A 25,646-nucleotide genomic window follows, 5' to 3' on the forward strand; every position below is an offset into this window, starting at 1 on the left:
GCGTTTCAGCGCCATTTTCCTGCCTGCAGTTGGATGCAAGTGGAAGATCAGTCCCTCCAGTGCAACTCCAGCTATCTGTACGGTACCAGGGGGCTGTAGAAGGGAGGGGAGGCTGTGTAAAGGCTGTGTCGCCTATTAAGGGACACAGTCAGCGCTGGTTTAGGGTCTCCCTATACCTATAATAGCGCTGTGTGTGGGTTGGCTCCAATCTCTGCGTCTCTCTGCCATTCTTGGGGGGGGGGGGGGGGGGGGGGGGGGACTCTGCCCAGTGCCCTGTGTGTATGTGTGGTAATTGGTGTGTATTTGCAAACATGTCTAGAGACTCTGTTTCATGTGCTGCAGAGGATTTCTTTTCTCAGGAAGATCCCATCCCATGTAATCGGGATAGCACTATTGTAGCGCAGATCCCAGCTAGAGAGCCTTCCGGCCTCTAGCTGGTTAGCCTCTCTTAGGGGGACTATTTCTCAGATTTCTGAAAGGGTTGCTAGAACTGAGCATGCCACTCAGGTGCTGCAATCCTCTATGGTTGTATGGTCTGACACTGCTCCCTCAGGGTCCCCTGTGGTACATTCTCGCAAACGTGCAAAAAATTAAGCAGGATGACTCGGACACTGATTCTGACACTGCAGATGGTGACGGGAATGTGTCGAGGGAGACGGTATCACTTGCTAAGGAGGTGCAGTTGATGATTGAGGCCGTAAGGGATGTGTTGCACATTTCTGACACAACAGGTTGAGGAGGCCTTTTTCACGGACCGTAAAAAGCCCCCCCTCAACTTCCCAGCTTTCAAGGAATTAAGTGCTATCTTTGAAAAAGCCTGGGAAAATCCGGAGAAAAAATTCCAGATCCGTAAGAGGGTCCTGGTTGCTTTTCCCTTCCCAGAGGAAGATGGAAAGTGGGAGTCTCCGCCGATAGTTGACGCCTCTGTCTCCAGGCTGTCAAAATAGGTGGTTTTACCAGTCCTGGGATCTACCGCGTTGAAGGACCCGGCAGATCGCAAGGTGGATGCTACAGTAAAATCCATTTACACTGCTTCAGGGGCTATACTGCGGCCTGCTATTGCCTGTGCATGGATTTCTAAAGCTATTGCCAGGTGGTCAATCACTCTGCAGGAGGACTTTACTACGATGGATAAGGGTGACGTTGATTTATTTTTACGTAATATTCAGGATTCTGCAGGGTTCCTGGTAGATTCCATGAAGGACCTGGGTTCCATGGCTGCGGGGATCTCCTCCATGTCCGTCTAGGCTCGCAGGGGTCTCTGGCTGCGCCAATGGTCTGCGGACGTGGAATCCAGTAAAAGTGTGGAGGGCCTACCATGTACGGGTCAGGCTCTCTTTGGGGAGGCGCTGGATGCGTGGATTGCCACTGCTACCGTGGGTAAGTCTCCTTTTCTCCCCTCAGCTGCACCGGCTACGAAGAAGCCTTTTACATCAGCCACGTCGCAGTCCTTTCGGCCCACGAGTCCTAGAAAGAACAAGCCTTGTAACACCTTCTTCAGAGGTGGTCGTGCTAAAGGAAAGAAGCCTGCTCCCGCAGGTTCCCAAGACCAGAAGCCTGCTTCTGGTACCCAAAGTCCTCCGCATGACGGTGGACAGCTCAGCCTGGAGGAAGGTCAGGTGTGCGGGCAAGACTCCGGAATTTCAGCCACGTCTGGATGTCGTCAGGCCTGGACCCTTGGGTACAAGACATTGTGTCCAGAGGGGACAGGCTGGAGTTTCAAACTCTCCCACCTCACTGTTTCTTCAAATCAGGCTTGCCAGCTCCGCCGGCTGACAGAACAATTCTTCTGGAAGCTATCCGAAAATTGGTAGTGTCCGAGGTCATTGTTCCAGTTCCGCCCCATCAGTGGAACAAGGGTTACTATTCGAACCTTTTCATGGTACCGAAGCCGGATGGTTCGGTACGTCCAATTCTGAACTTAAAATCTTTGAACCCTTATCTCAAGGAGTTCAAATTCAAGATGGAGTCTCTGAGAGCTGTCATCTCAGGACTGATGGAGGGGGAGTTCCTGGTGTCCCTGGACATCAAGGATGCGTACCTCCATATTCCCATTTGGTCGCCACATCGGGCTTATCTCAGGTTTGCACTGTTGGACGATCACTATCAGTTTCAGGCGTTGCCGTTCGGCCTCTCCACAGCACCGAGGGTCATCACCAAGGTGATGGCGGAGATGATGGTTCTCCGCAAGCAAGGGGTGAACATAATTCCATATCTGGACGACCTCCAAATCAAGGCGTCGTCCAGGGAGAAGTTGTTAAGATCCATTGCTCTCACGACACAAGTGCTCAAGGAGCACGGTTGGATCCTGAACCTTCCAAAGTCCCATCTGGAGCCGACAAGGAGGCTGTCTTTCCTGGGGATGATCCTAGACACGTTAGGGCAGATGGTGTTTCTACCAGTGGAGAAAGCATTGGTGATTCAAACAATGGTCCGGGATGTCTTGAGGCCTACCCGGGTCTCGGTTCATCAGTGCATCCGCCTTCTGGGGAAGATGGTTGCCTCCTATGAGGCTCTCCAGTACGGAAGGTTTCATGCTCGATCCTTTTCAGCTGGATCTCTTGGACCAGTGGTCGGGATCTCACCTACACATGCACCAGAGGATACGTCTGTCACCGAAAGCCAGGATTTCGCTCCTCTGGTGGCTACAACTACCACACCTTCTGGAAGGCCGAAGGTTCGGAGTTCAGGACTGGATCCTTCTCGCCACAGGTGCAAGTCTAAGAGGTTGGGGAGCAGTCGCTCAGGGGGAAACCTTCCAAGGAAGGTGGTCGAATTAAGAATCCCTTCTCCCAATAAACATCCTGGAGCTAAGAGCCGTGTACAACAGCGTTCTGAAAGCAGCACACCTTCTACAGGATCAGGCTGTTCAGGTGCAGTCGGACAACGTGACCACAGTGGCCTACATAAACCGACAAGGCGGAACGAAGAGCAGGACTCCCATGTCGGAGAGTCAAGAATACTCCTCTGTGCAGAAAGTCACGCGGTGGCGATGTCCGCAATCTTCATTCCAGGAGTAGACAACTGGGAGGCAGCCTTCCTCAGCAGACAATCTCCATCCGGGAGAGTGGGTCCTCCATCTGGAGCTGTTCAAGGAGGTAACCGGTTGGTGGGGGGTTCCTCACATGGACATGATGGCCTCCTGCCTCAACAAGAAGCTGCGGAGGTACTATTCCAGATCGAGAGACCCACAGGCAGTGGCGGTGGACGCACTGGTGACACCGTGGGTGTTCACGTCAGTGTATGTATTCCCTCCACTTCCTCTGATACCAAAAGTTCTTCAACTGGTAAAAAGAACAAAGGTTCTGGCAATACTCATTTCTCCAGACCGGCCAAGGAGGCCTTGGTATGCGGATCTACTGGCTCTTCTGCTGGAAGATCCACGTCCCTTACCTCTTCTGGAGGATCTGCTGTTGCAGGGGCCGTTCGCTTATCAAGACATACCACGGCTACGTTTGACAGCATGGAGGTTGAACGCCAGATCTTAGCTTGGAAGGGTATTCCGAGTGAGGTTATTCCTACCCTGATACAGGCTAGGAAGGGGGTAACGTCTAAACATTACCATCGAATTTGGAAAAAATACGTTTCTTGGTGTGAATCCAGGAAATTTTCTGCGGTGGAGTTTCAACTTGGATGTTTTTTCCTTTTCCTGCAAGCAGGTGTGGATATGGGACTGAGATTGGGCTCCAAGGTCCAAATCTCTGCTTTGTCCATTTTCTTCCAAAAACAATTGGCTGTCCTCCCTGAGGTTCAGACCTTTTTGAAAGGGGTTCTGCACATTCAGCCTCCCTTTGTGGCGCCAACGGCACCCTGGGATCTAGATGTGGTGTTGCAGTTCCTACAATCAGCTTAGTTTGAGCCTCTACAGGAGGGTGGCATCCAGTTTCTCACATGGAAGGCGGTCACTTTGTTGGCCTTGGCTTCTGCTCGACGCGTGTCGGAATTGGGGGCTTTGTCTTGTAAAAGTCCCTATCTGATCTTGCATAAAGATAGGGTGGAACTTAGGACTCGTCCGCAGTTCCTGCCTAAGGTTGTATCGGCTTTCCATATCAACCAACCTATTGTGGTGCCAGTGTCTACTGACTCCTCAATTTCTTCAAAAGCCTTGGATGTTGTGAGGGCTTTGAAGATTTATGTGAAGAGGACGACTCGTCATAGAAAATCTGACTCTGTTTGTCCTCTATGATCCCAAGAAAATTGGGTGTCCTGCTTCTAAGCAGTCAGTTTCGCGCTGGATCAGGTTCACCATCCAGCATGCGTATTCTACGGCAGGATTGCCGTGTCCAAAATCTGTAAAGGCCCACTCTACTCGTAAGGTGGGCTCTTCCTTGGCGGCTGCCCGGGGTGTCTCGGCTGTACAGCTTTGCAGAGCGGCTACTTGATCTGAGTCGAACCCGTTTGCAAAGTTTTACAAGTTCGATACTTTGGCCTCTGATGACCTCAAGTTTGGTCAAGTAGTCTTGCAGGAGCCTCCGCGCTTTCCCTCCCGTTCTGGGAGCTTTGGTACATCCCCATGGTACTAATATGGACCCCAGCATCCTCTAGGACGTAAGAGAAAGTAGGATTTTTATTACCTACCGGTAAATCTTTTTCTCATAGTCCACAGAGGATGCTGGGCGCCCGCCCAGCGCTTCGTTTTCCTCAGGGGTGGGCAACATGCAGTCCACGAACCGATCCTGCCTGGCCCGCTGTCTCCCATCAGTGTGCAATGACAAGCGGCCCGACTGGCTGAGCCGCTTGTCATTGCGCTACACTGCTGCCAGACGCGGCGGCGCTGAGGAAATCTTGGTCACGTCACAGGGTCTGCTGAACGGGATTTCCTCTGTGATGTCATGCGCTGGGCGGAATGTGGGGGGCGGAGCCACAGCAGGAGCGGCGAGCAGCAGCAATGACTCCGGGGAGCGGACAGCAGCAGTGACTCCGGGCAGCAGCAGCAACTCCGTGAAGCATGGGCATCGGAGATCAGGCAGCGGATCATTTTCCACTGTGAAAAAAAGGTAAACCCCCTGCTATATAGGTGGGGGGAAAGGGGGTAGGGACTGCTATATAGATTCAGGGGAGGGGGGGGGTAGGGACTGCTATATAGGTTCAGGGGAAGGGGGTTAGGAACTGCTATATAGGTTCAGGGGAAGGGGGGTAGGGACTGCTATATAGGTTCAGGGGAAGGGGAGTAGGGACTGCGGTGCATGCGCAGTTCAGACCCGATTTACAAGATATTTTGTGTGTGGCCCTCGACTATTCACTGGAAGTGTTAAGCGGCCCCCCCAGCTGAAATAATTGCCCACCCCTGGTTTTACAGTTCAGTACTGCCTGGTTCCTAGGTAAGTTCTGCGTTGTTTACGGTTTCAGTACTGTTTCAGCTGTTGCTGAGTTTCTGGCATGTTAGCTGGATTTGCCTGTTGTGTGAGCTGGTATGAATCTCGCCACTATCTGTGTAATTTCTTCTCTCAAGTATGTCGTCTCCTCAGACACAGTTTCTAGACTGAGTCTGGTAGGAAGGCCATAGAGGGAGGAGCCCGCCCACACTGTTTAAACTCTTAAAGTGCCAATGGCTCCTGGTGGACCCGTCTATACCCCATGGTACTAATATGGACCCCAGCATCCTCTATGGACTACGAGTAAAGGATTTACCGGTAGGTAATTAAAATCCTATTAGTAACACTAGCTCCGCCTGTACCATCTATTGACGTAAGTGATGGGGCAGGCTTTTCTGTTGGAATTACTGTGCGGGGCAATGGAGGATGTGGAACTAGTTCCCCCTACCATTACAGGTGGTGGAACTCTGTTTCACAAGGGCGAGCATGCAAGTGAAGGTCTGGGTAGGCAAAAGTTATCAAAAAGGCTGGAAAGAGCAAAAAAGGAAAAGGGAATGAGGGAAGAGAGGAGCACAGGGATGTTGGTAAAGGAAGTAAAAGTGAGGAAACATAAAAAAGTGGAGAGTGTTGGGAATTACTATGAAGAGCAAGATGGGGCCTAATGATGGTAAGAGACCTAGGGAGAACAAATAATATTGAATTTATGCAGGCGTTCATGTAAAAGGCTTGTGATGTGGACTAAATGATATGTATTCCATGTGCACTTAAAGCAGGAGTCTGTGTACCTCTAACAGTTTTAGAGTAATTGGTAGGGCCTGAGAGTACTTTGGTGCATTAGGAATAGGCCTAGGGAGAAGAAAGACTAATACCCTAGCGGTATGTATCAAATTATCCTCCAGCACCTGTAAGATGACGAGAGGTCTATAGCACGCAGGAGGGTACAGGCCAGGTACCTACTACTACCTATACAGTTGTCTTTAACACAAAAACAGGATTTTGCAGCATATACAGCAAGTATAGAAGGGTGACTTGGAACTTTAGTGCACTACGTTTTAAATATATATGTATGTATATTTATAAAAAAAAAAAATATTTACAGATTAAAAATATTTTTATTTACTACGCATACATGGCTATAGGAAATTTCAGTAAGAAAATATGTATATAGCGCTGTTATCGTATTATAAAAACTGTTTCTATTTATTGGAGAGGGACCTACCAAACTTTTTTTTCTAGCTGCTTTTTACTAACCAATTTCCTAATAATCATGACATCTGCCTGATTTCTCGTATAGGGGGTCATTCCGAGTTGATCGCTCGCTAGCTAGTTTTAGCAGCCGTGCAAACGCTATGCCGCCGCCCACTGGGGAGTGTATTTTAGCTTAGCAGAAGTGCGAACGCTTGTGCAGCCGAGCTCTGCAATAACAGTTTGTGCAGTTGCATAGTAGCTCTGAACCTACTCAGCGCTTGCGATCACTTCAGCCTATCGTGTCCGGATTTGACGTCCTATGCCCGCCCAGCCACGCCTGCATTTTTTCAGACCCGCCTGCATTTTTACAAACACTCCCTGAAAACGATCAGTTGACACCCAGAAACGCCCCCTTTCCTGTCGATCTTCTTGCGGGCGTCAGTGCGAAGAAAAACTTCGCTAGAACCTGAGCACAACAACAAAGGGCTTTGTACCCGTACGTCGCGCGTGCGCATTGCGGGCCATACGCATGCTTATAAATGGCGGGTTTTTTTTTCCGCCTGATTGCTGCACTGCGAAAATCTGCAGCGAGCGATCAACTCTGAATGACCCCCATAGTGTATACGACAGAACGTTTCTTTGTTTTGTCGATTTTAAATAAGGAAAATCTTGCCCACAAACACAACCATTCGATAATCCGCTCAATCGGTCAGGAGCGACAGTCTTTGCCACAATCTCCAGATATCCTGCAGTGTGTGAGCATTCTGACCATGACTGTCAGCCTCATTGTGGGTGGGCACATGCAAATTCAGTGTGGTGTGGCAGAAAATGTTACTTGGAAAAAGAAAAATAGCGGATATTGGACCTTCAATTTGGTTGGTTATCTTGTATAACTACTCTCTCTTGCAGTTACTGTGATTTAAATGCTTTTCTTTTTCGAATTTCAATTTTTGAAAATATCTCAAACACCTTACAGCAGTGGTTCCCAGACTTTGTGCCTAGGCATCCTGGGGTGCTGCTGGGCTCTTGCAGGGGTGCCTTGGGTTGGTGGTCCAGGACCAATTCAAATTATATATGGTCAAAGTGATAGAAAAAAACAGTGCTACCAGCTGCCAATCATAAAACGTGGACAATTGGAAGCAAAACTGTACACCACATAACTGAACCCAAAGATGAAAGCTAGGCACAATTTACTTTATTTATTTTTTTCAGATTTATCAAAAGAACAAAAAAAACCCCTAAAGGGTGCCATGAAAAAAAAAATTCCCGCATGTGAATAATAGGGACAGATTCAAGTTTCTAACTAAGCTGATCCATTACTACAGGTCCCTGGACTAAGTCTTCTTGTCTGGGTACATGAAGGGTTAATGTAGATTTTGTTTTGAGGAGGTGGGGATGTATGGGGATGTATATGCTCTGTATAGTTAGTTGGTTATTACATTTTGAAGTATTAATCCTGCTTACTTTTGTATTGGCCCCAACTACAGTTGATTTGGTGCTGCCCACGAGGCCACTTTTAGAAAATTTCCCAGGGCTTCTTTTGTTTCCTAATCCAGCCCTGTTTACGGTATATCAGAGTTTTGATTGTATATTTGGACTGTCATGGAAATTTGGATGGATGTCAGATGCAAAATGGTTGTTGAGTAGTATTATTAAAAAGGTTTTATAAAGGGTATCCGGTCTTTAGGTCGACCACTATAGGTCAACATGATCATTAGGTCGACATGGCAAAGGTCGACGCATGAAAAGGTCGACATGAGGTTTTCACTTTTTACTTTTTTTTTTTTCCCTTTCATTTTTTGACCTTTTTCATACTTTACAATCCACGTGGACTATGATTGGGAATAGTTACCTGTGCCGTGTGCAGCAGTAGCAGAGCAAGGCACCTTGCCCGAAGCATTGCAAGCGAAGCGATCCATGTTCCCGATCACTTTACAAAGAAAACGACACCCCAAAAAATTTAAAATCTAATGTCGACCCTTTCCATGTCGACCTAATTCAGGTGTTGACCTAGTCGCTGTTGACCCAATGACTGTCTACCTAGTAACTGTCAACCCAGTGATCCACACCCAAAAAAATTAATTACTGGACCTTTATCAGTAAGGTTCTCCTTCCCTGTTCCTTTTGGTTTAAAATATATATCTAATTTTTCTTTACACATTTCTGTTCCTACACTGGTTTCCTTTTAGTCTTTTGATTCTTAGGCTCGTATCTTATTGGGTGCAATCCTCCTTTTTTTTTTTTTTTTTTCTGATAAAAATGGGCTGTTTTTTATTGGCTGAAAAAAGACCCTTGATTGTGCGATAGCAAATGAGATCCACGATAAGTTCTGATCCCATGTGTTATCGTGGCTCATACGGCTGCTTATCGCATTTTCTCTGACGTCCTAAGTGGATGCTGGGGACTCCGTCAGGACCATGGGGTTTAGCGGCTCCGCAGGAGACAGGGCACAAAAGTAAAAGCTTTAGGATCAGGTGGTGTGCACTGGCTCCTCCCCCTATGACCCTCCTCCAAGCCTCAGTTAGATTTTTGTGCCCGGCCGAGAAGGGTGCAATCTAGGTGGCTCTCCTAAAGAGCTGCTTAGAGTAAAAGTTTGCTAGGTTTTTTATTTTCAGTGAGTCCTGCTGGCAACAGGCTCACTGCTACGAGGGACTTAGGGGAGAGAAGTGAACTCACCTGCGTGCAGGATGGATTGGCTTCTTAGGCTACTGGACACCATTAGCTCCAGAGGGAGTCGGAACACAGGTCTCACCCTGGGGTTCGTCCCGGAGCCGCGCCGCCGACCCCCCTTGCAGATGCCGAAAAGTGAAGGTCCAGAAACGGCGGCAGAAGACTCTTCAGTCTTCATAAGGTAGCGCACAGCACTGCAGCTGTGCGCCATTGTTGTCAGCACACTTCATAGCAGCGGTCACTGAGGGTGCAGGGCGCTGGGGGGGGGGGGCGCCCTGGGCAGCAATGATAGTACCTTATTCTGGCTAAAAATACATCACATATTGCCCCTGGGGGCTATATGGATGTATTTAACCCCTGCCAGGTCTCAGAAAAACGGGAGAAGAAGCCCGCCGAAAAGGGGGCGGGGCCTATTCTCCTCAGCACACAGCGCCATTTTCCCTCACAGAAATGCTGGTGGGAAGGCTCCCAGGCTCTCCCCTGCACTGCACTACAGAAACAGGGTTAAAACAGAGAGGGGGGGCACTTATTTGGCGATATGTATATATATATATATATTAAAATGCTATAAGGGAAAAACACTTATATAAAGGTTGTCCCTGTATAATTATAGCGTTTTTGGTGTGTGCTGGCAAACTCTCCCTCTGTCTCCCCAAAGGGCTAGTGGGGTCCTGTCCTCTATCAGAGCATTCCCTGTGTGTGTGCTGTGTGTCGGTACGTGTGTGTCGACATGTATGAGGACGATGTTGGTGAGGAGGCGGAGCAATTGCCTGAAATGGTGATGTCACTCTCTAGGGAGTCGACACCGGAATGGATGGCTTATTTAAGGAATTACGTGATAATGTCAACACGCTGCAAGGTCGGTTGACGACATGAGACGGCCGGCAAACAAATTAGTACCTGTCCAGGCGTCTCAAACACCGTCAGGGGCTGTAAAACGCTCATTTACCTCAGTCGGTCGACACAGACACGGACACTGACTCCAGTGTAGACGGTGAAGAAACAAACGTATTTTCTTTTAGGGCCACACGTTACATGTTAAGGGCAATGAAGGAGGTGTTACATATTTCTGATACTACAAGTACCACAAGAAGGGTATTATGTGGGGTGTGAAAAAACTACCTGTAGTTTTTCCTGAATCAGATAAATTAAATGAAGTGTGTGATGATGCGTGGGTTTCCCCCGATAGAAAATTATTGGCGGTATACCCTTTCCCGCCAGAAGTTAGGGCGCGTTGGGAAACACCCCTTAGGGTGGATAAGGCGCTCACACGCTTATCAAAACAAGTGGCGGTACCGTCCCCAGATAGGGCCGCCCTCAAGGAGCTAGCTGAGAGGCTGGAAAATATCCTAAAAAGGTATATACACACATACTGGTGTTATGCTGCGACCAGCGATCGCCTCAGCCTGGATGTGCAGCGCTGGGGTGGCTTGGTCGGATTCCCTGACTGAAAATATTGATACCCTTGACAGGGACAGTATTTTATTGACTATAGAGCATTTAAAGGATGAATTTCTATATATGCGAGATGCACAGAGGGATATTTGCACTCTGGCATCAAGAGTAAGTGCGATGTCCATATCTGCCAGAAGATGTTTATGGACACGACAGTGGTCAGGTGATGCAGATTCCAAACGGCACATGGAAGTATTGCCGTATAAAGGGGAGGAGTTATTTGGGGTCGGTCCATCGGACCTGGTGGCCTCGGCAACAGCTGGAAAATCCACCTTTTTTACCCCAAATCACATCTCAGCAGAAAAAGACACCGTCTTTTCAGCCTCAGTCCTTTCGTCCCCATAAGGGCAAGCGGGCAAAAGGCCAGTCATATCTGCCCAGGGATAGAGGAAAGGGAAGAAGACTGCAGCAGGCAGCCCATTCCCAGGAACAGAAGCCCTCCACAGCTTCTGCCAAGTCCTCAGCATGACGCTGGGGCCGTACAAGCGGACTCAAGTGCGGTGGGGGGTCGTCTCAAGAGTTTCAGCGCGTAGTGGGCTCACTCGCAAGTGGACCCCTGGATCCTACAAGTAGTATCCCAGGGATACAGACTGGAGATTCGAGACGTCTCCCCCTCGCAGGCTCCTGATGTCTGCTTTACCAACGTCTTCCTCCGACAGGGAGGCAGTATTGGAAACAATTCACAAGCTGTATTCCCAGCAGGTGATATTCAAAGTACCCCTCCTACAACAAGGAAAAGGGTATTATTCCACACTATATTGTGGTACTGAAGCCAGACGGCTCGGTGAGACCTATTCTAAATGGGAAATCTTTGAACACTTACATACAAGGGTTCAAATCAAGATGGAGTCACTCAGAGCAGTGATAGCGAACCAGGAAGAAGGGGACTATATGGTGTCCCTGGACATCAAGGATGCTTACCTCCATGTCCCAAATTGCCCTTCTCACCAAGGGTACCTCAGGTTCGTGGTACGGAACTGTCACTATCAGTTTCAGACGCTGCCGTTTGGATTGTCCACGGCACCCCGGGTCTTTACCAAAGTAATGGCCGAAATGATGATTCTTCTTCAAAGAAAAGGCGTCTTAATTATCCCTTACTTGGACGATCTCCTGATAAGGGCAAGGTCCAGAGAACAGTTGGAAGTCGGAGTAGCACTATCTCAAGTAGTTCTACGACAGCACGGGTGGATTCTAAATATCCAAAATCGCAGCCGTTTCCGACGACACGTCTGCTGTTCCTAGGGATGGTTCTGGACACAGTCCAGAAAAAGGTGTTTCTCCCGGAGGAGAAAGCCAGGGAGTTATCCGAGCTAGTCAAGAACCTCCTAAAACCAGGAAAAGTGTCAGTGCATCATTGCACAAGAGTCCTGGGAAAAATGGTGGCTTATTACGAAGCGATTCCATTCGGCAGATTCCACGCAAGAACTTTTCAGTGGGATCTGCTGGACAAATGGTCCGGATCGCATTTTCAGATGCATCAGCGGATAACCCTATCTCCAAGGACAAGGGTGTCTCTCCTGTGGTGGTTACAGAGTGCTCATCTTCTAGAGGGCCGCAGATTCGGCATTCAGGATTGGATGCTGGTGACCACGGAGGCCAGCCTGAGAGGCTGGGGAGCAGTCACACAAAAAATTTCCAGGGAGTGTGATCAAGTCTGGAGATTTTTCTCCACATAAATATACTGGAGCTAAGGGCAATTTACAATGCTCTAAGCTTAGCAAGACCTCTGCTTCAAGGTCAGCCGGTATTGATCCAGTGGGACAACATCACGGCAGTCGCCCACGTAAACAGACAGGGCGGCACAAGAAGCAGGAGGGCAATGGCAGAAACTGCAAGGATTTTTCGCTGGGCGGAAAATCATGTGATAGCACTGTCAGCAGTGTTCATTCCGGGAGTGGACAACTGGGAAGCAGACTTCCTCAGCAGGCACAACCTCCACCCGGGAGAGTGGGGACTTCATCGGGAAGTCTTCCACATGATTGTGAACCGTTGGAAAAGACCAAAGGTGGACATGATGGCGTCCCGCCTGAACAAAAAACTGGACAAGTATTGCGCCAGGTCAAAAGACCCTCAGGCAATAGCTGTGGACGTTCTGGTAACACCGTGGGTGTACCAGTCGGTGTATGTCTTCCCTCCTCTGCTTCTCATACCCAAGGTATTGAGAATTATAAGACGTAGAGGAGTAAGAACTATACTCGTGGCTCCGGATTGGCCAAGAAGGACTTGGTACCCAGAACTTCAAGAGATGCTCACAGAGGACTCATGGCCTCTGCCGCTAAGAAGGGGCTTGCTTCAGCAAGTACCATGTCTGTTCCAAGACTTACCGCGGCTGCGTTTGACGGCATGGCGGTTGAACGCCGGATCCTAAGGGAAAAAGGCATTCCGGAAGAGGTCATTCCTACCCTGGTCAAAGCCAGGAAGGAGGTGACCGCACAACATTATCACCACATGTGGCGAAAATATGTTGCGTGGTGTGAGGCCAGGAAGGCCCCATGAAGAAATTTCAACTCGGTCGTTTCCTGCATTTCCTGCAAACAGGAGTGTCTATGGGCCTCAAATTGGGGTCCATTAAGGTTCAAATTTCGGCCCTGTCGATTTTCTTCCAGAAAGAATTGGCTTCAGTTCCTGAAGTCCATAAGTTTGTCAAGGGAGTACTGCATATACAACCCCCTTTTGTGCCTCCAGTGGCACTGTGGGATCTCAACGTAGTTCTGGGATTCCTAAAATCACATTGGTTTAAACCGCTCAAATCTGTGGATTTGAAATATCTCACAGTGAAAGTGACCATGCTGTTGGCCCTGGCCTCGGCCAGGCGAGTGTCAGAATTGGCGGCGTTTGTCTCAAAAAAGCCCATATCTGATTGTCCATTCGGACAGGGCAGAGCTGCGGACTCATCCCCAGTTTCTCCCTAAGGTGGTGTCAGTGTTTCACCCGAACCAGCTTATTGTGGTACCTGCGGCTACTAGGGACTTGGAGGACTCCAAGTTGCTAGATGTTGTCAGGGCCCTGAAAAAATAGTTTCCAGGACGGCTGGAGTCAGGAAAACTGACTTGCTGTTATCCTGTATGCACCCAACAAACTGGGTGCTCTTGCTTCTAAGCAGACGATTGCTAGTTGGATGTGTAGTACAATTCAGCTTGCACATTCTGTGGCAGGCCTGCCACAGCCAAAATATGTAAATGCCCATTCCACAAGGAAGGTGGGCTCATCTTGGGCGGCTGCCCGAGGGGTCTCGGCTTTACAACTTTGCCGAGCTGATACTTGGTCAGGGGCACACCCTGACTGAGGAGGACCTGGAGTTCTCTCATTCGGTGCTGCAGAGTCATCCGCACTCTCCCGCCCGTTTGGGAGCTTTGGTATAATCCCCATGGTCCTGACGGAGTCCCCAGCATCCACTTAGGACGTCAGAGAAAATAAGAATTTACTTACCGATAATTCTATTTCTCGTAGTCCGTAGTGGATGCTGGGCGCCCATCCCAAGTGCGGATTGTCTGCAATACTTGTACATAGTTATTGTTACAAAAATCGGGTTATTATTGTTGTGAGCCATCTTTTCAGATGCTCCGCTGTTAGCATGCTGTTAACTGGGTTCAGATCACAGGTTGTACAGTGTGATTGGTGTGGCTGGTATGAGTCTTACCCGGGATTCAAAATCCTTCCTTATTGTGTACGCTCGTCCGGGCACAGTATCCTAACTGAGGCTTGGAGGAGGGTCATAGGGGGAGGAGCCAGTGCACACCACCTGATCCTAAAGCTTTTACTTTTGTGCCCTGTCTCCTGCGGAGCCGCTAAACCCCATGGTCCTGACGGAGTCCCCAGCATCCACTACGGACTACGAGAAATAGAATTATCGGTAAGTAAATTCTTATTTTATGCTTCGGTTGCCTGAGGCACTGGAGCATAATCCCCGATAACTGCCATGTATCGGGGCTAATTGAATAGCCGCGGCCGAATCCATTAGCTGCAGTAAATTACTGCTGCTATTTGGATACAGACCATAGACATATGTTGATAGATAGATAGCTATAGATATATATAATTTTTTTTTTTTTTTTTTTTAGTGTGTGTTTGTTTATATAATTGGTAATTATTCAGTTTCTTTGTGTTTTTCAGACTGTCTTGGACCTGCTATATTTTCCCCAATCAAAGCTGATATAACAGGGAACATTACGGTAATTTTTAAAATGCTATTATTTTAATGAAGTATTCTTTAAACTCCTTAATCTATTCAGAAGCTTTAAAGATCTCCATTGTAATCCGACTTGTGGAATTGTCATGCTGTTACTATATGGCTCTCACTTCAGATCCAGATATCTGTGGAGATGGGGCATCGCCACCTGCAACTGTGATGCCCTATCTCCACAGCAGGGACATCTCTGTCCCTGGCTGTGGCAGGTGCCAGCTCTGGGCTGCAAGTGAGATCAGGCACATGTTCGTTGTAGCCAGTCGGGCAGGGAGACTCAGCACTAAACTGATGTGCTGTGTGCTCAGAATGGGATTGCCGGAGGGGGGGGGGGAGCGGGAGCGCTCCAGCACACAAGATGATCATACATATTGTCATAGTTGCTTCCTACTTCACCTCTGTAATGAGGTGAAGCAGGAAGTGGTTTAGTGACACGATCCATGCCGCTACAATACATTATCCCCTGTAGAACTTGATAGAAGTATCTTGTCACTTTTTTTTTTCTCTATACTGTCTTCTCATAGAGTAGAGGTCTGTCTGTGTAGCATAAGAGTTTGCCTTGTATGTGAAAGAAGCCAGGAATCTACCTAGATTATAATGGGTAGGAGGGGTAAATTTACTAAGATGGAAGGTATATTTAAGATGGGATGTTGCCCATAGCAACCAGTCAGATTCCAGGTATTATCTTCTAGGACAGGCATGTCCAAACTGCGGCCCTCCAGCTGTTGAGAAACTACACATCCCCGCACACCCTGACACAGCTTAAGCGTTCTCTGACAGCAAAACTGTCAGGGCATGCTGGGATATGTCGTTTCACAACAGCTGGAGGGCCGCAGTTTGGACATGCCTGTTCTAGAAAGTGCTAGATAAATGAGAAGTAGAATCTGATTGGTTGCTATGGGCAACATCCCATCTTAAATAGAACTCCCATCTTAGTAAATTTACCCCTGAGTTTCTGCAGCAGTACAAAGCACTAGTAATTTGCATTATCATTAGCATTTTGCTCATGTTCTTACCGAAAAACCTTTTGCTACACTAAATGTGTACCATAATGAATAGTAAAACTCAGTACTCAATATCTCGGGCTTTGCTATGGTCCTATGTTTTTGTTTTTAACTGCCGAGGTTTGTAATCACTACTGAGAACTAACTGTGGTTGCGGCAGCACATAGCATTTCTTTGTATAATGTAATTCCTTACATCTTGATTCACTAAAGAGGCCATCTCCCCATCAATGCTTCTTGTCTGGATTCTCTTAATAAAGTACTCCTGCATGCTCTGTCCCTGGAAAAAATAGCTACCAAACATGCACTACCAAAATGGATTTAACAACGTTTCATTTAGGTGAATAGTTAGAATACATGCCATAATTAGTAGATGTGCTATGTCCACAATAGCTCTTGGTAATAAGAACACAGGCTATTTTTTGACAAACCTTTTTATTTATTTTTATTTTGCGGCTTTCAGAAAATCCGTACAGTGTATGAAACAAATCCCACCAAGTTTAAAACCTTGCAGCAGATTCTGGAAGGTGAAAAGGAAATGCACGGACCGCAATGGCCAAAGGTTGGCGCAACTTTGGCTCTGATGTGGTTAAAGAGGTGAGATACAGGAATAATTGGTTATACTATCATGCATGGGTAAGAGAAATCACCACTGTCTCATGGTGTACTCAGTACTTTATCTTGCACATAGCACTTCAGTGGTTAAACGGACTACACACACACCAGGGGCGCATCAAAAGGGGAGGGGGTCTGTGTTCAGTCTCCGTCTGGGCCCCATCCTTTTTACCCTGCAGAGCAGTAGACTCTGAGCACTAGGGTCACTAGGAGATCCTAGCGCTGTCCTAGAGTAGTGTGCATATGTGTTGGCCATTTTCCCTGTGATTTTTCTACTGTGCATGCGTGAAATGCAGGGAAAATGGCCACCGTGCCATTTTCCCAGTGGTTTTTGCAGTGCTGCTGCTGTGCAGTGCTGCTGCTGCCGCCGACGCAGGATTCCGGAGGGTAAATATTGAGAAAAATGGGTGTAGGGTATGTGGTGTGGGCCCCCCTGGACTCATACTTTTCAACATTCCTAACCAAAAACAGAGGAACCAAGCCATCCAAAAAGTTTTATCCTTAATGTTTTTGATTGTAATATAGTCAAAAATAATATCTAGTTTTAAGATTTCTATTTTTTTCTCTTACGTCCTAGTGGATACTGGGAATCCATTTAGTACCATGGGGTATAGACGGGTCCACTAGCAGCCATGGGCACTTTAAGAAATTGATAGTGTGCGCTGGCTCCTCCCTCTATACCCCTCCTACCAGACTCGGTTTAGAAAATGTGTCCAGAGGAGCCGGTCACGTCTGTGGAAGCTCCTGAAGAGTTTTCTGCATTTATTTTCTGTGTCTGTTGTTTCAAGCAGGACTGAATGGCACCAGCCTGCCTGCTTCATGGGACTTAGGGGGATGGGGGGGGGGGGGGGGGGTAAATGGCCCAACCTCTCTCAGGGTTAATGGTCCCGTTCCCTGATGACAGGACACTGGCTCCTGAGGAACTATTCGCAAGCCCCACCACGGTGAGCGTACATTCCCGCAGCACCCCGCCACCCCTAACAGAGCCAAAAGACAGAAGAGTGGCGAGTACTAAGCTGGCGTCCCGGCTAGCGGGTATCCAGCCATTATGGCGGCATGAGGGTACGGGGACGCACGGCTTCTAAACGGGGCGGACTGCGTCTCTCCCGCTGTGTAAGACACAGACTCTGAACAGCGGACACAGTACCCAGACTGGCAACAAAGCCATAAAAGGAGCCTGCCTCTATTTTTTTCACTTAGACACATACAGCCAGTATAAAAAAGAGCGGGAATACTGCGCACCATTGAAGGGGCGGGGCTTCACTATGAGCGGATCCAGCAGCTCGCCAGCGCCATTTTCTCTCTTCAGCTGACACAGACGCTGACTGACAGGGACGCACAGCTCCTCCGGAGAGACTCCAGATTACTTCAGCGGTACCAGGGGGTCATCGCAGGGGGGGACGCTTATTGGTGTATTAAATTCATAATCTAGGTACTTAGTCTACGACCCGGCTAAGCTTGGCATTAGCGTTAAGGGCACCGTGTGCTGGTTTCATACTCCCTCTGTGTCTCCCTGAAAGGACTCTTTTGTGGGTTAATTGTTCATTTAACCTTTTCCTGTGTGTGTGTGTGTGTGTGTGTGTGTGTGTGTGTGTGTGCGTGCGTGTGTGTGTGTGCGTGCGCTTTCACTATACAGTATGTCAGGCATGTAAGGCACAGTGTTCCTCTTCCCCAGGGGGTTCAGTAGTGTGTACTCAATGTAGTGTCCCTTCCCAGGCTAGTGGGGCAGAACCAGCATGGCTGGACTCCATTAGGGGAATGATTTCCACAATCTCTACTAAGTTATCCCAGACCGAGAAAGAGATGCAATACTTAAGACAATCTATGACTGAGTTTATGAAAAGAGACTCCGTACCCAAACCAGCATCTCAATCCTCTGCCATTTGTCCGCAAAAATGCACTTTGGCCCATATCATGCAGTGTGACACTGATGATGAGGGGTCCGAAATGGAGGAGGGTGAGGTGGACTCAGAGGTGGGGGAGGGTACTCTGTCGCAGGGAATAGAGGCTCTCATAGAAGCTATCAGAGAAGTTCTAAATATCCCTGATAAGGTGACAGAGGAGAGTGAGGAATCTTATTTTAATATAAAAAAGAAATCCTCAGCCACTTTTCCTGTGTCAAAGGAACTTAATACTCTGTTTGAAAAACCGTGGGTTAGTCCTGATAGGAAATTTCATATCCCTGAACGGTTGTTATCATCCTTTCCTTTTCCTCCTGAGGATAGGGAAAAATGGGGCAATCCACCGATAGTGGATGCATCAGTATCCAGGCTTTCAAGAAAAACGTATTGCCTGTCCCGGGTGCAGCCTCCCTAAAAGACGTGACTGATAGTAAAAATTGAGACTACGCTCAAATACTTGTATACAGATGTTGGGGTGGCCCAGAGACCCACTATAGCATGTGGGTGGATTACTAGAGCCATTGCCAAATGGTCGGGTAACCAGATTGAAAGTTTAGACACCTTGCCTCGGGAGGAGGTTATCTTGTTCCTACAGCATATACAGGACTCTGCAAATTTTATGGTGGAAGCTATAAAAGAAATAGGCTTGCTTAATGCACGCACTACAGCTATGGCAGTTTCTGCATGCAGGGGTCTATGGCTACGCCAGTGGACGGCGGATGTGGACTCCAGAAAAGGTGTGGAAGGCCTACCTTTCACATTCGAGGCCTTATTTGGAGATGAACTAGACAAATGCATCGCCAAAGCTACTGCGGGTAAGTCCACATACTTTCCTTTTGCAGCTCCTCCAGCTAAGAAGGCCATCTCGGGTCCCAATTTACAGTCCTTTCGGACTGCCAAGTTTAGGGGCAAACCCAGAGGTTCTTCTACAGCCAACAGAGGCACTAGAGTTAAACCACGCAAACCAGCGACTGCCGGTTCACAGGAACAGGGCTAAAGCTCTGCTTCCTCAAAACCTTCAGCATGACTGGACCACGATGCCTGGAAGACTGGCAGGTGGGAGCTTGGCTAAAATTCTTCAGTCACATCTGGACAAGATCGTGCCAGGATCCCTGGGTCATAGATCTTATTTCCCAGGGCTACAGACTAGAGTTCCAGGAGCTTCCACCTCACATATTCTTCAAATCAGGCTTACCAGTTTCACAAGAGGCAAGTATAAATTTACAGGACGCCATTCAAAAACTGGTACAGACTCAGGTCATTGTTCCAGGTCCACCTCATCTGCAAAACAAGGGGTACTAATCCAACTTGTTTGTAGTACCGAAACTGGACAGTTTGGCAAGACCGATTCTGAACCTCAAGTCGTTGAACCCGTACTTACGAGTGTTCAAATTCAAGATGGAGTCTCCGAGAGCGGTGATCTCGGGTCTTCCCTGTCACAGTTACGTGTTATATACAGGGTGTAGCTACCATAGGTGCAGGGAGTGCAGCTACTATGGGCCCAGAGCTGAGAGGGGCCACCTTCCATGTCAAAGGTACTTGCGTTTTATACATTTTACCCCATTGGGTGATGCATAGAGGCACTTACTTTTGCCTTGGGGTCTACAGTATATCTAGCTATGGCCCTGGACCTGCTCAATGTAATGTATAAAATGAACAGGAGGGCATTATATGTTACATAATATGAACTGGGGGTACGGTAATGTGCGTACCTTCACATTCCGATCTGGCCGCCTTATCAGGCTTATCTACGGTTTGCACTGCAGGACTGTCACTACCTGTTCCAGGCCCTGCCATTTGGTCTCCACTGCACCGAGGGTGTTCACCAAAGTTATGGCAGAGATGATGTTTCTACTCCGCAAACTAGGAGTGAACATAATTCCGTATCTGGACGATCTTCTGATAAAGGCACCGTCCAGGGAGCTGCTGTTGGACAGCATTGGCCTCTCAACCAGACTACTCCTGGATCACAGGTGGATTCTGAACCTACCAAAATCTCACCTAGAACCAACACAGAGGCTTCCTTTCCTGGGAATGATACTGGACACAGAGTCTCAAAGTGTTCCTTCCCTTGGAAAAGGCAATGATAATCCAGTCAATGGTACCGGGCTGTCCTGAAGCCAACCTGAATCTTGGTGCATCTGTGCATTCGCCTTCTGTAGAAAATGGTGGCCTCTTACAAGGCGATTCAGTACGGAAGGTTTCATGCGAGGCCCTTCCAGCAGGATCTGTTGGACAAATGGTCCGGATCGCATCGTCACATGCACCAGAGGATCCGTCTGTTGCCAAAAGCCTGGATCTCCCTCCTGTGGTGGCTATAGACTTCTCACCTAGTCGAGGGTTGGAGGTTTGGGATTCAGAATTGGACTCTGCTAACCACAGACGCAAGCCTCAGAGGTTGGGGCGCAGTCACCCAGGGGGTGCAGTTTCAGGGAAGATGGTGAAGTCAGGAAGTTGTCCTTCCGGTAAACATCCTGGAACTCAGGTCTATATAAAATGCCTTTCTGCAGGCCTCATCTCTTCATAATCAGGCCATTCAGGTCCAGTCGGACAATGTGACGGCAGTGCGTACATAAAAAGCAGAGCCGCAATGTCAGAGGTGTCTAGAATTCTCCTCTGGGCGGAAAAACACGGCGTGGCGTTGTCAGCGGTCTTCATTCCAGGAGTAGACAACTGGGAAGCAGACTTCCTCAGCAGACAAGACCTGCAGCCGGTGGAGTGGGGCGTTCACCCGGAGGTGTTCCGGTGGTTGACACGTCGGTAAGGATATCCACAAATCAACATGATGGCCTCTCGACTCAACAAGAAGCTCAAGCGGTATTGTTCCAGATCGAGGGACCCACAAGCAGTGGTGGTATATGCTCTGACAACTCCGTGGGTCCACCAGCTGGTGTACGTGTTTCCTCCACTTCCGCTGATCCCAAGAATTCTAAAAAGAATAAAAAGGGAAAAGATTCAAGCAATCCTCATTGCTCCGGACTGGCCACGAAGGGCCTGGTATGCGGATCTTCTCAAGATGCTGCTCGAAGATCCGTGGCCTCTACCTCTTCGCGAGGATCTTATGCAACAGGGCCCGTTCATCTATCAAGACTTACCGCAGCTACGTTTAACGGCATGGAAGTTGAACGGCTGATTCTAGCCAGGAGAGGGATTCCTGACAAGGTCATCCCGACTATGATCCAAGCTAGGAAGGGGGTAACGTCTAAACATTACCACCGTATTTGCAAGAAATATGTCTCTTGGTGTGAGAGCAGACAATATTCTGCGGTGGAATTCATCTGGGACGTTTCCTGCTTTTTCTGCAGTCGGGAGTGGATGTGGGCCTACTTCTAGGTTCCATAAAAGTACAGATTTCGGCCTTGTCTATTTTCTTTCAGAAACAATTGGCTTGTCTCCCTGAGGTCCAGACGTTCTTGAAAGGTGTTATGCACATCCAACCTCCCTTTGTGCCTCCCACGGCACCTTGGGATCTCAATTTAGTGCGGCAGTTCCTCCAGTCGGACTGGTTTGAACCATTACAGGAGGTTGACATAAAGGTGGTCAATCAGAGTTGCTCGCTAGCTGCTTTTAGCAGCATTGCACACGCTAGGCCGCTGCCCACTGGGAGTGTATCTTAGCTTAGCAGAATAGCGAACGAAAGGTTAGCAGAACTGCTACTAAATAATTCCTTGCAGTTTCTGAGTAGCTCCAGACCTACTCCTAGATTGCGATCACCTCGGTCCGTTTAGTTCCTGGTTTGACGTCACAAACACGCCCTGCGTTCGGCCAGCCACTCCCCCGTTTCTCCAGCCACTCCTGCGTTTTTACCTGGCACGTCTGCGTTTTTCTAGCACACTCCCTGAAAACGCCATTTTGCCGCCCAGAAACACCCACTTCCTGTCAATCACACTACGATCACTCGAGCGTTGAAAAAATGTCGCTCGAGCTTGTGTAAATCTACTAAGTTTTGCTGCGTACCATGCGCATTTTCTACCTAATCGCTCCGTTGCGAAAAACGGCAATGATCGAACAACTCTGAATGACCAACAAAGTACCTTACGTGGAAGACAGTCACACTGTTGGCCTTGGCTTCAGCAAAACGTGTGTCTGAGCTAGGGGCATTGTCTCACAGGAGCGCCTACCTAATTTTCCATGAGGACAGAGCTGAACTTTGAACTCATCAGCAATTTCTTCCTAAGGTGGTGTATGCGTTTCACATCAACAACCTATTGTGGTTCGTGTTGTTACGGACACCTCTGCTACTTCAAAGTCTTTGGATGTTGTGAGGGCTTTGAAGGTGTATGTAAAGAGGACAGCTTGTCACACGAAATCTGACTCGCTGTTCGTTCTGTATGATCCCAATAAAATTGGTTGTCCTGCTTCAAAGCAGTCAATTGCACGCTGGATCAGGCTCACTATCCAGCATGCTTATTCCACGGCAGGCTTGCCGGTTCCAAAATCTGTACAGGCCCACTCTACTAGGTCGGTGAGTTCTACTTTGGCAGCTGCCCGGGTGTCACGGCTTTACAGCTCTGCCGAGCAGCTATTTGGTCAGGTTCGAACACGTTTGCAAAGTTTTACAAGTTCAATACTTTGGCCTCTGAGGACCTTCAGTTTGGTCAATCAGTTCTGCAGGAACCTCAGCACTCCCACCCGGTTTGGGAGCTTTGGTCTTTCCTCATGGTACTAAATGGATTCCCAGTATCCCCTAGGACATAAGAGAAAATAGGATTTTAATTACCTACCGGTAAATCCTTTTCTCATAGTCCGTAGGGGATACTGGGCGCCCGCCTGGTGCTTTGTTCTTCCTGCACTGTTACTTGGTTTAAGTATTCTGGTTTGTTCAGTTGTTGCTGTTCCTGGTTCAAGTTTGGTTAGCATGGCTTTCCTCTTGTTTTGTGTGTACTGTTTCGTAATCTCACCACTTTCCTTATCTTTCCTCCTCTGAGTATGTCCGTCTCCTCGTGCACAGTTTCCTAGACTGAGCCTGGTAGGAGGGGCATAGAGGGAGAAGCCAGCGCACACTATCAAATTCTTAAAGTGCCCATGACTCCTAGTGGACCAGTCTATACCCCATGCTACTAAATGGTTTCCCAGTATCCTCTACAGACTACGAGAAAAGGATTTACCGGTAGGTAATTAAAAACCTATTTATTTATTTTTTTCCCCAGAAGGAAGTTGGTGAGTTATTGCAATGATCGTAAAGGGAATGTTTGGTAGATGCCAGGAAATATAGACAGCCTATGCCTTCTACACTGTTTTGTTGCAAATTAGCCAGGTCTAACTCTTTAACAATAAAAATCCTTTAAGGTTCTGATGAGTAGTTTGCCAGTAAAATTAATTTGATAAACAAATTCCGTCCTGCAATTACTAATAGCCAGACTCTAAATTAAACAAAAGACCACAATTAAAGTAATATAGGCAGCGCTGGGTGTCTCTATGGGTGTTCATGCAAGGAACTACACAATATGAGCTCTTTAGGAGAAAACGTAGAAGTTTTATTCCATAAAATGTACACTAAAACATATATTTATCACCATCGTAGTACATCGGAGATCAGTACATCAGTAATGCAAATATTATTATTATTATCCACTATATTAGGAGTCTCCAGCAGTCCTAAATGGATAACAGCACAACTTGCAATTTGCCAATAGGAAAAGTCATTTAGTATATTACCAGTAGGGAAACTCTGATACTAACTTACATGGCTGCGCTAATAGGTCTCCTCCTTGGGCGGCGAGATTAACTCGTGTCCCATATTGGTAGGGGTGCTGGGTCAGTACGGAGCATAAAGTGAGCAGGCTGCTGTACTCCAGCAAGGATGTCCAAGCAGTAATAGCATTATGGCACAGTCTAAATTATGTCATTATACCACTGGTAATGTAGGCAATAGTGGATCTTTGATAGCTGGTGGGCATGGTCTCATAGGTGACCTTTTGACATCAGAGACTATGCCCAACAGCGTTTACAAAATGAATGGTACAAATTGGACATCCTTACTGGAGCAGCACAGTCGGCTCATGTGCAGATGCAGTACCCTACCTGAAAAATGTAAGCACTTGAAAATGCAGAATGCTCCTAAGAAATATTTAACATGAACTCTGTCCAGGAGCCGAAATTTAATGAAAGCAAAAAATCTGGGGAGCCTAGAGGGAGACTCCTATAATATAAACCAAACCCAGTGGTGCAAGTATGCGGGTACACTCGGGTACGGAGTACCCTTAAGAATATGGCAGTGGGTACTCAGTACCACCTGCCACACACTTTGCACCCGTGACCACCATTACCACAATTATAATGCGCCACAAAGTAAGAAGACCATGGTGCTTGGCAGAATGATAGTGCCTCCCAGTTTGTCAGGGTTTCTGGGAGCGCAACGGTGATGTCATGACGCCACATCACACTTCCACCTCTAGCGGCTGTGGCTGGCGTGAAGAGAGGAGCCTGATTGCACTTTCCTGCAGTGTCTCTTGCTGGGAGCATTCATTTCTAATATAATGTGGACACTACTATATATGTCTCTTATTATGGGGCATTACTACATTTCTCTTACATCCTAGAGGATGCTGGGGTCCATTTTAGTATCATGGGGTATAGACTGTTCCGCAGGAGCCTTCTGCACTTTAAGACTTTTCAACAGTGTGACCTGGCTCCTCCCTCTATACCCCTCCTCCAGACCTCAGTTTAGAAAATGTGCCCAGGAGACTGGATGCACACTAGTGGAGCTCTACAGAGCTTTGCTGGAAAAAGACTTTCTTAGGTTTTTTATTTTACAGTGAAGCTGCTGGCAACATCTTCCCTGCTTCGTGGGACTTAGGGAGGTAAGTAGGAACCAACTTCTCAATTAGTTAATGGTTCTGTTTCCGCTGACAGGACACCATTAGCTCCTGAAGGGTACTGAACACAGCCCAAGCCTGGCCAGCATTCACTCCCACAGCACTGCTGCCACTCCCTAACAGAACCAGAAGTCAGAAGGCTGGTGAGTATATTACCGGAGTCCTGCAGAGAGGGGATCCTCCGGTCATCGTTGGCGGCATACAGGTACACGCGCAGTGCGCGCCATGTCTCTCAGCACAAGGGTGCAGAGCGCGGGGCGGGCACGCTCTGAGGGCATGTTTTAAAACCTTATTCTCACTGGCAAAAAGGGTACATACATGTACAGCTACTGATGTGCCATCTCCAGCCAGTGTAAATAATACATTGCTGAGGCTGAAGGGCGGGGCTTCTCAAACTTGCCAGAACACTCACTGGGTGCCATTTTCTCCTGCAGAAACTCCAGTGTGAAGCTCTTGAACGCTGTTTCTCCTCATGACAACGCTGATACAAGTACAGAG

General features: G+C 48.0%; 1 protein-coding gene across 1 annotated transcript in view; it reads left to right on the forward strand.

The window, feature by feature from the left end:
• GLTP (glycolipid transfer protein) overlaps positions 1 to 25,646 on the forward strand; it is a 110,750-nt gene that overhangs the window by 59,388 nt on the left and 25,716 nt on the right. The window contains exons 2-3 of the mRNA XM_063913230.1: positions 14,742 to 14,800; positions 16,278 to 16,411. Coding sequence (XP_063769300.1) covers positions 14,742 to 14,800; positions 16,278 to 16,411 — 193 coding nt within the window. The remainder of the gene's footprint in view (positions 1 to 14,741; positions 14,801 to 16,277; positions 16,412 to 25,646) is intronic.

This window comes from Pseudophryne corroboree, chromosome 1, assembly GCF_028390025.1.
Source record: "Pseudophryne corroboree isolate aPseCor3 chromosome 1, aPseCor3.hap2, whole genome shotgun sequence".
In the NCBI taxonomy this organism is placed as follows: Eukaryota; Metazoa; Chordata; class Amphibia; order Anura; family Myobatrachidae; genus Pseudophryne; species Pseudophryne corroboree.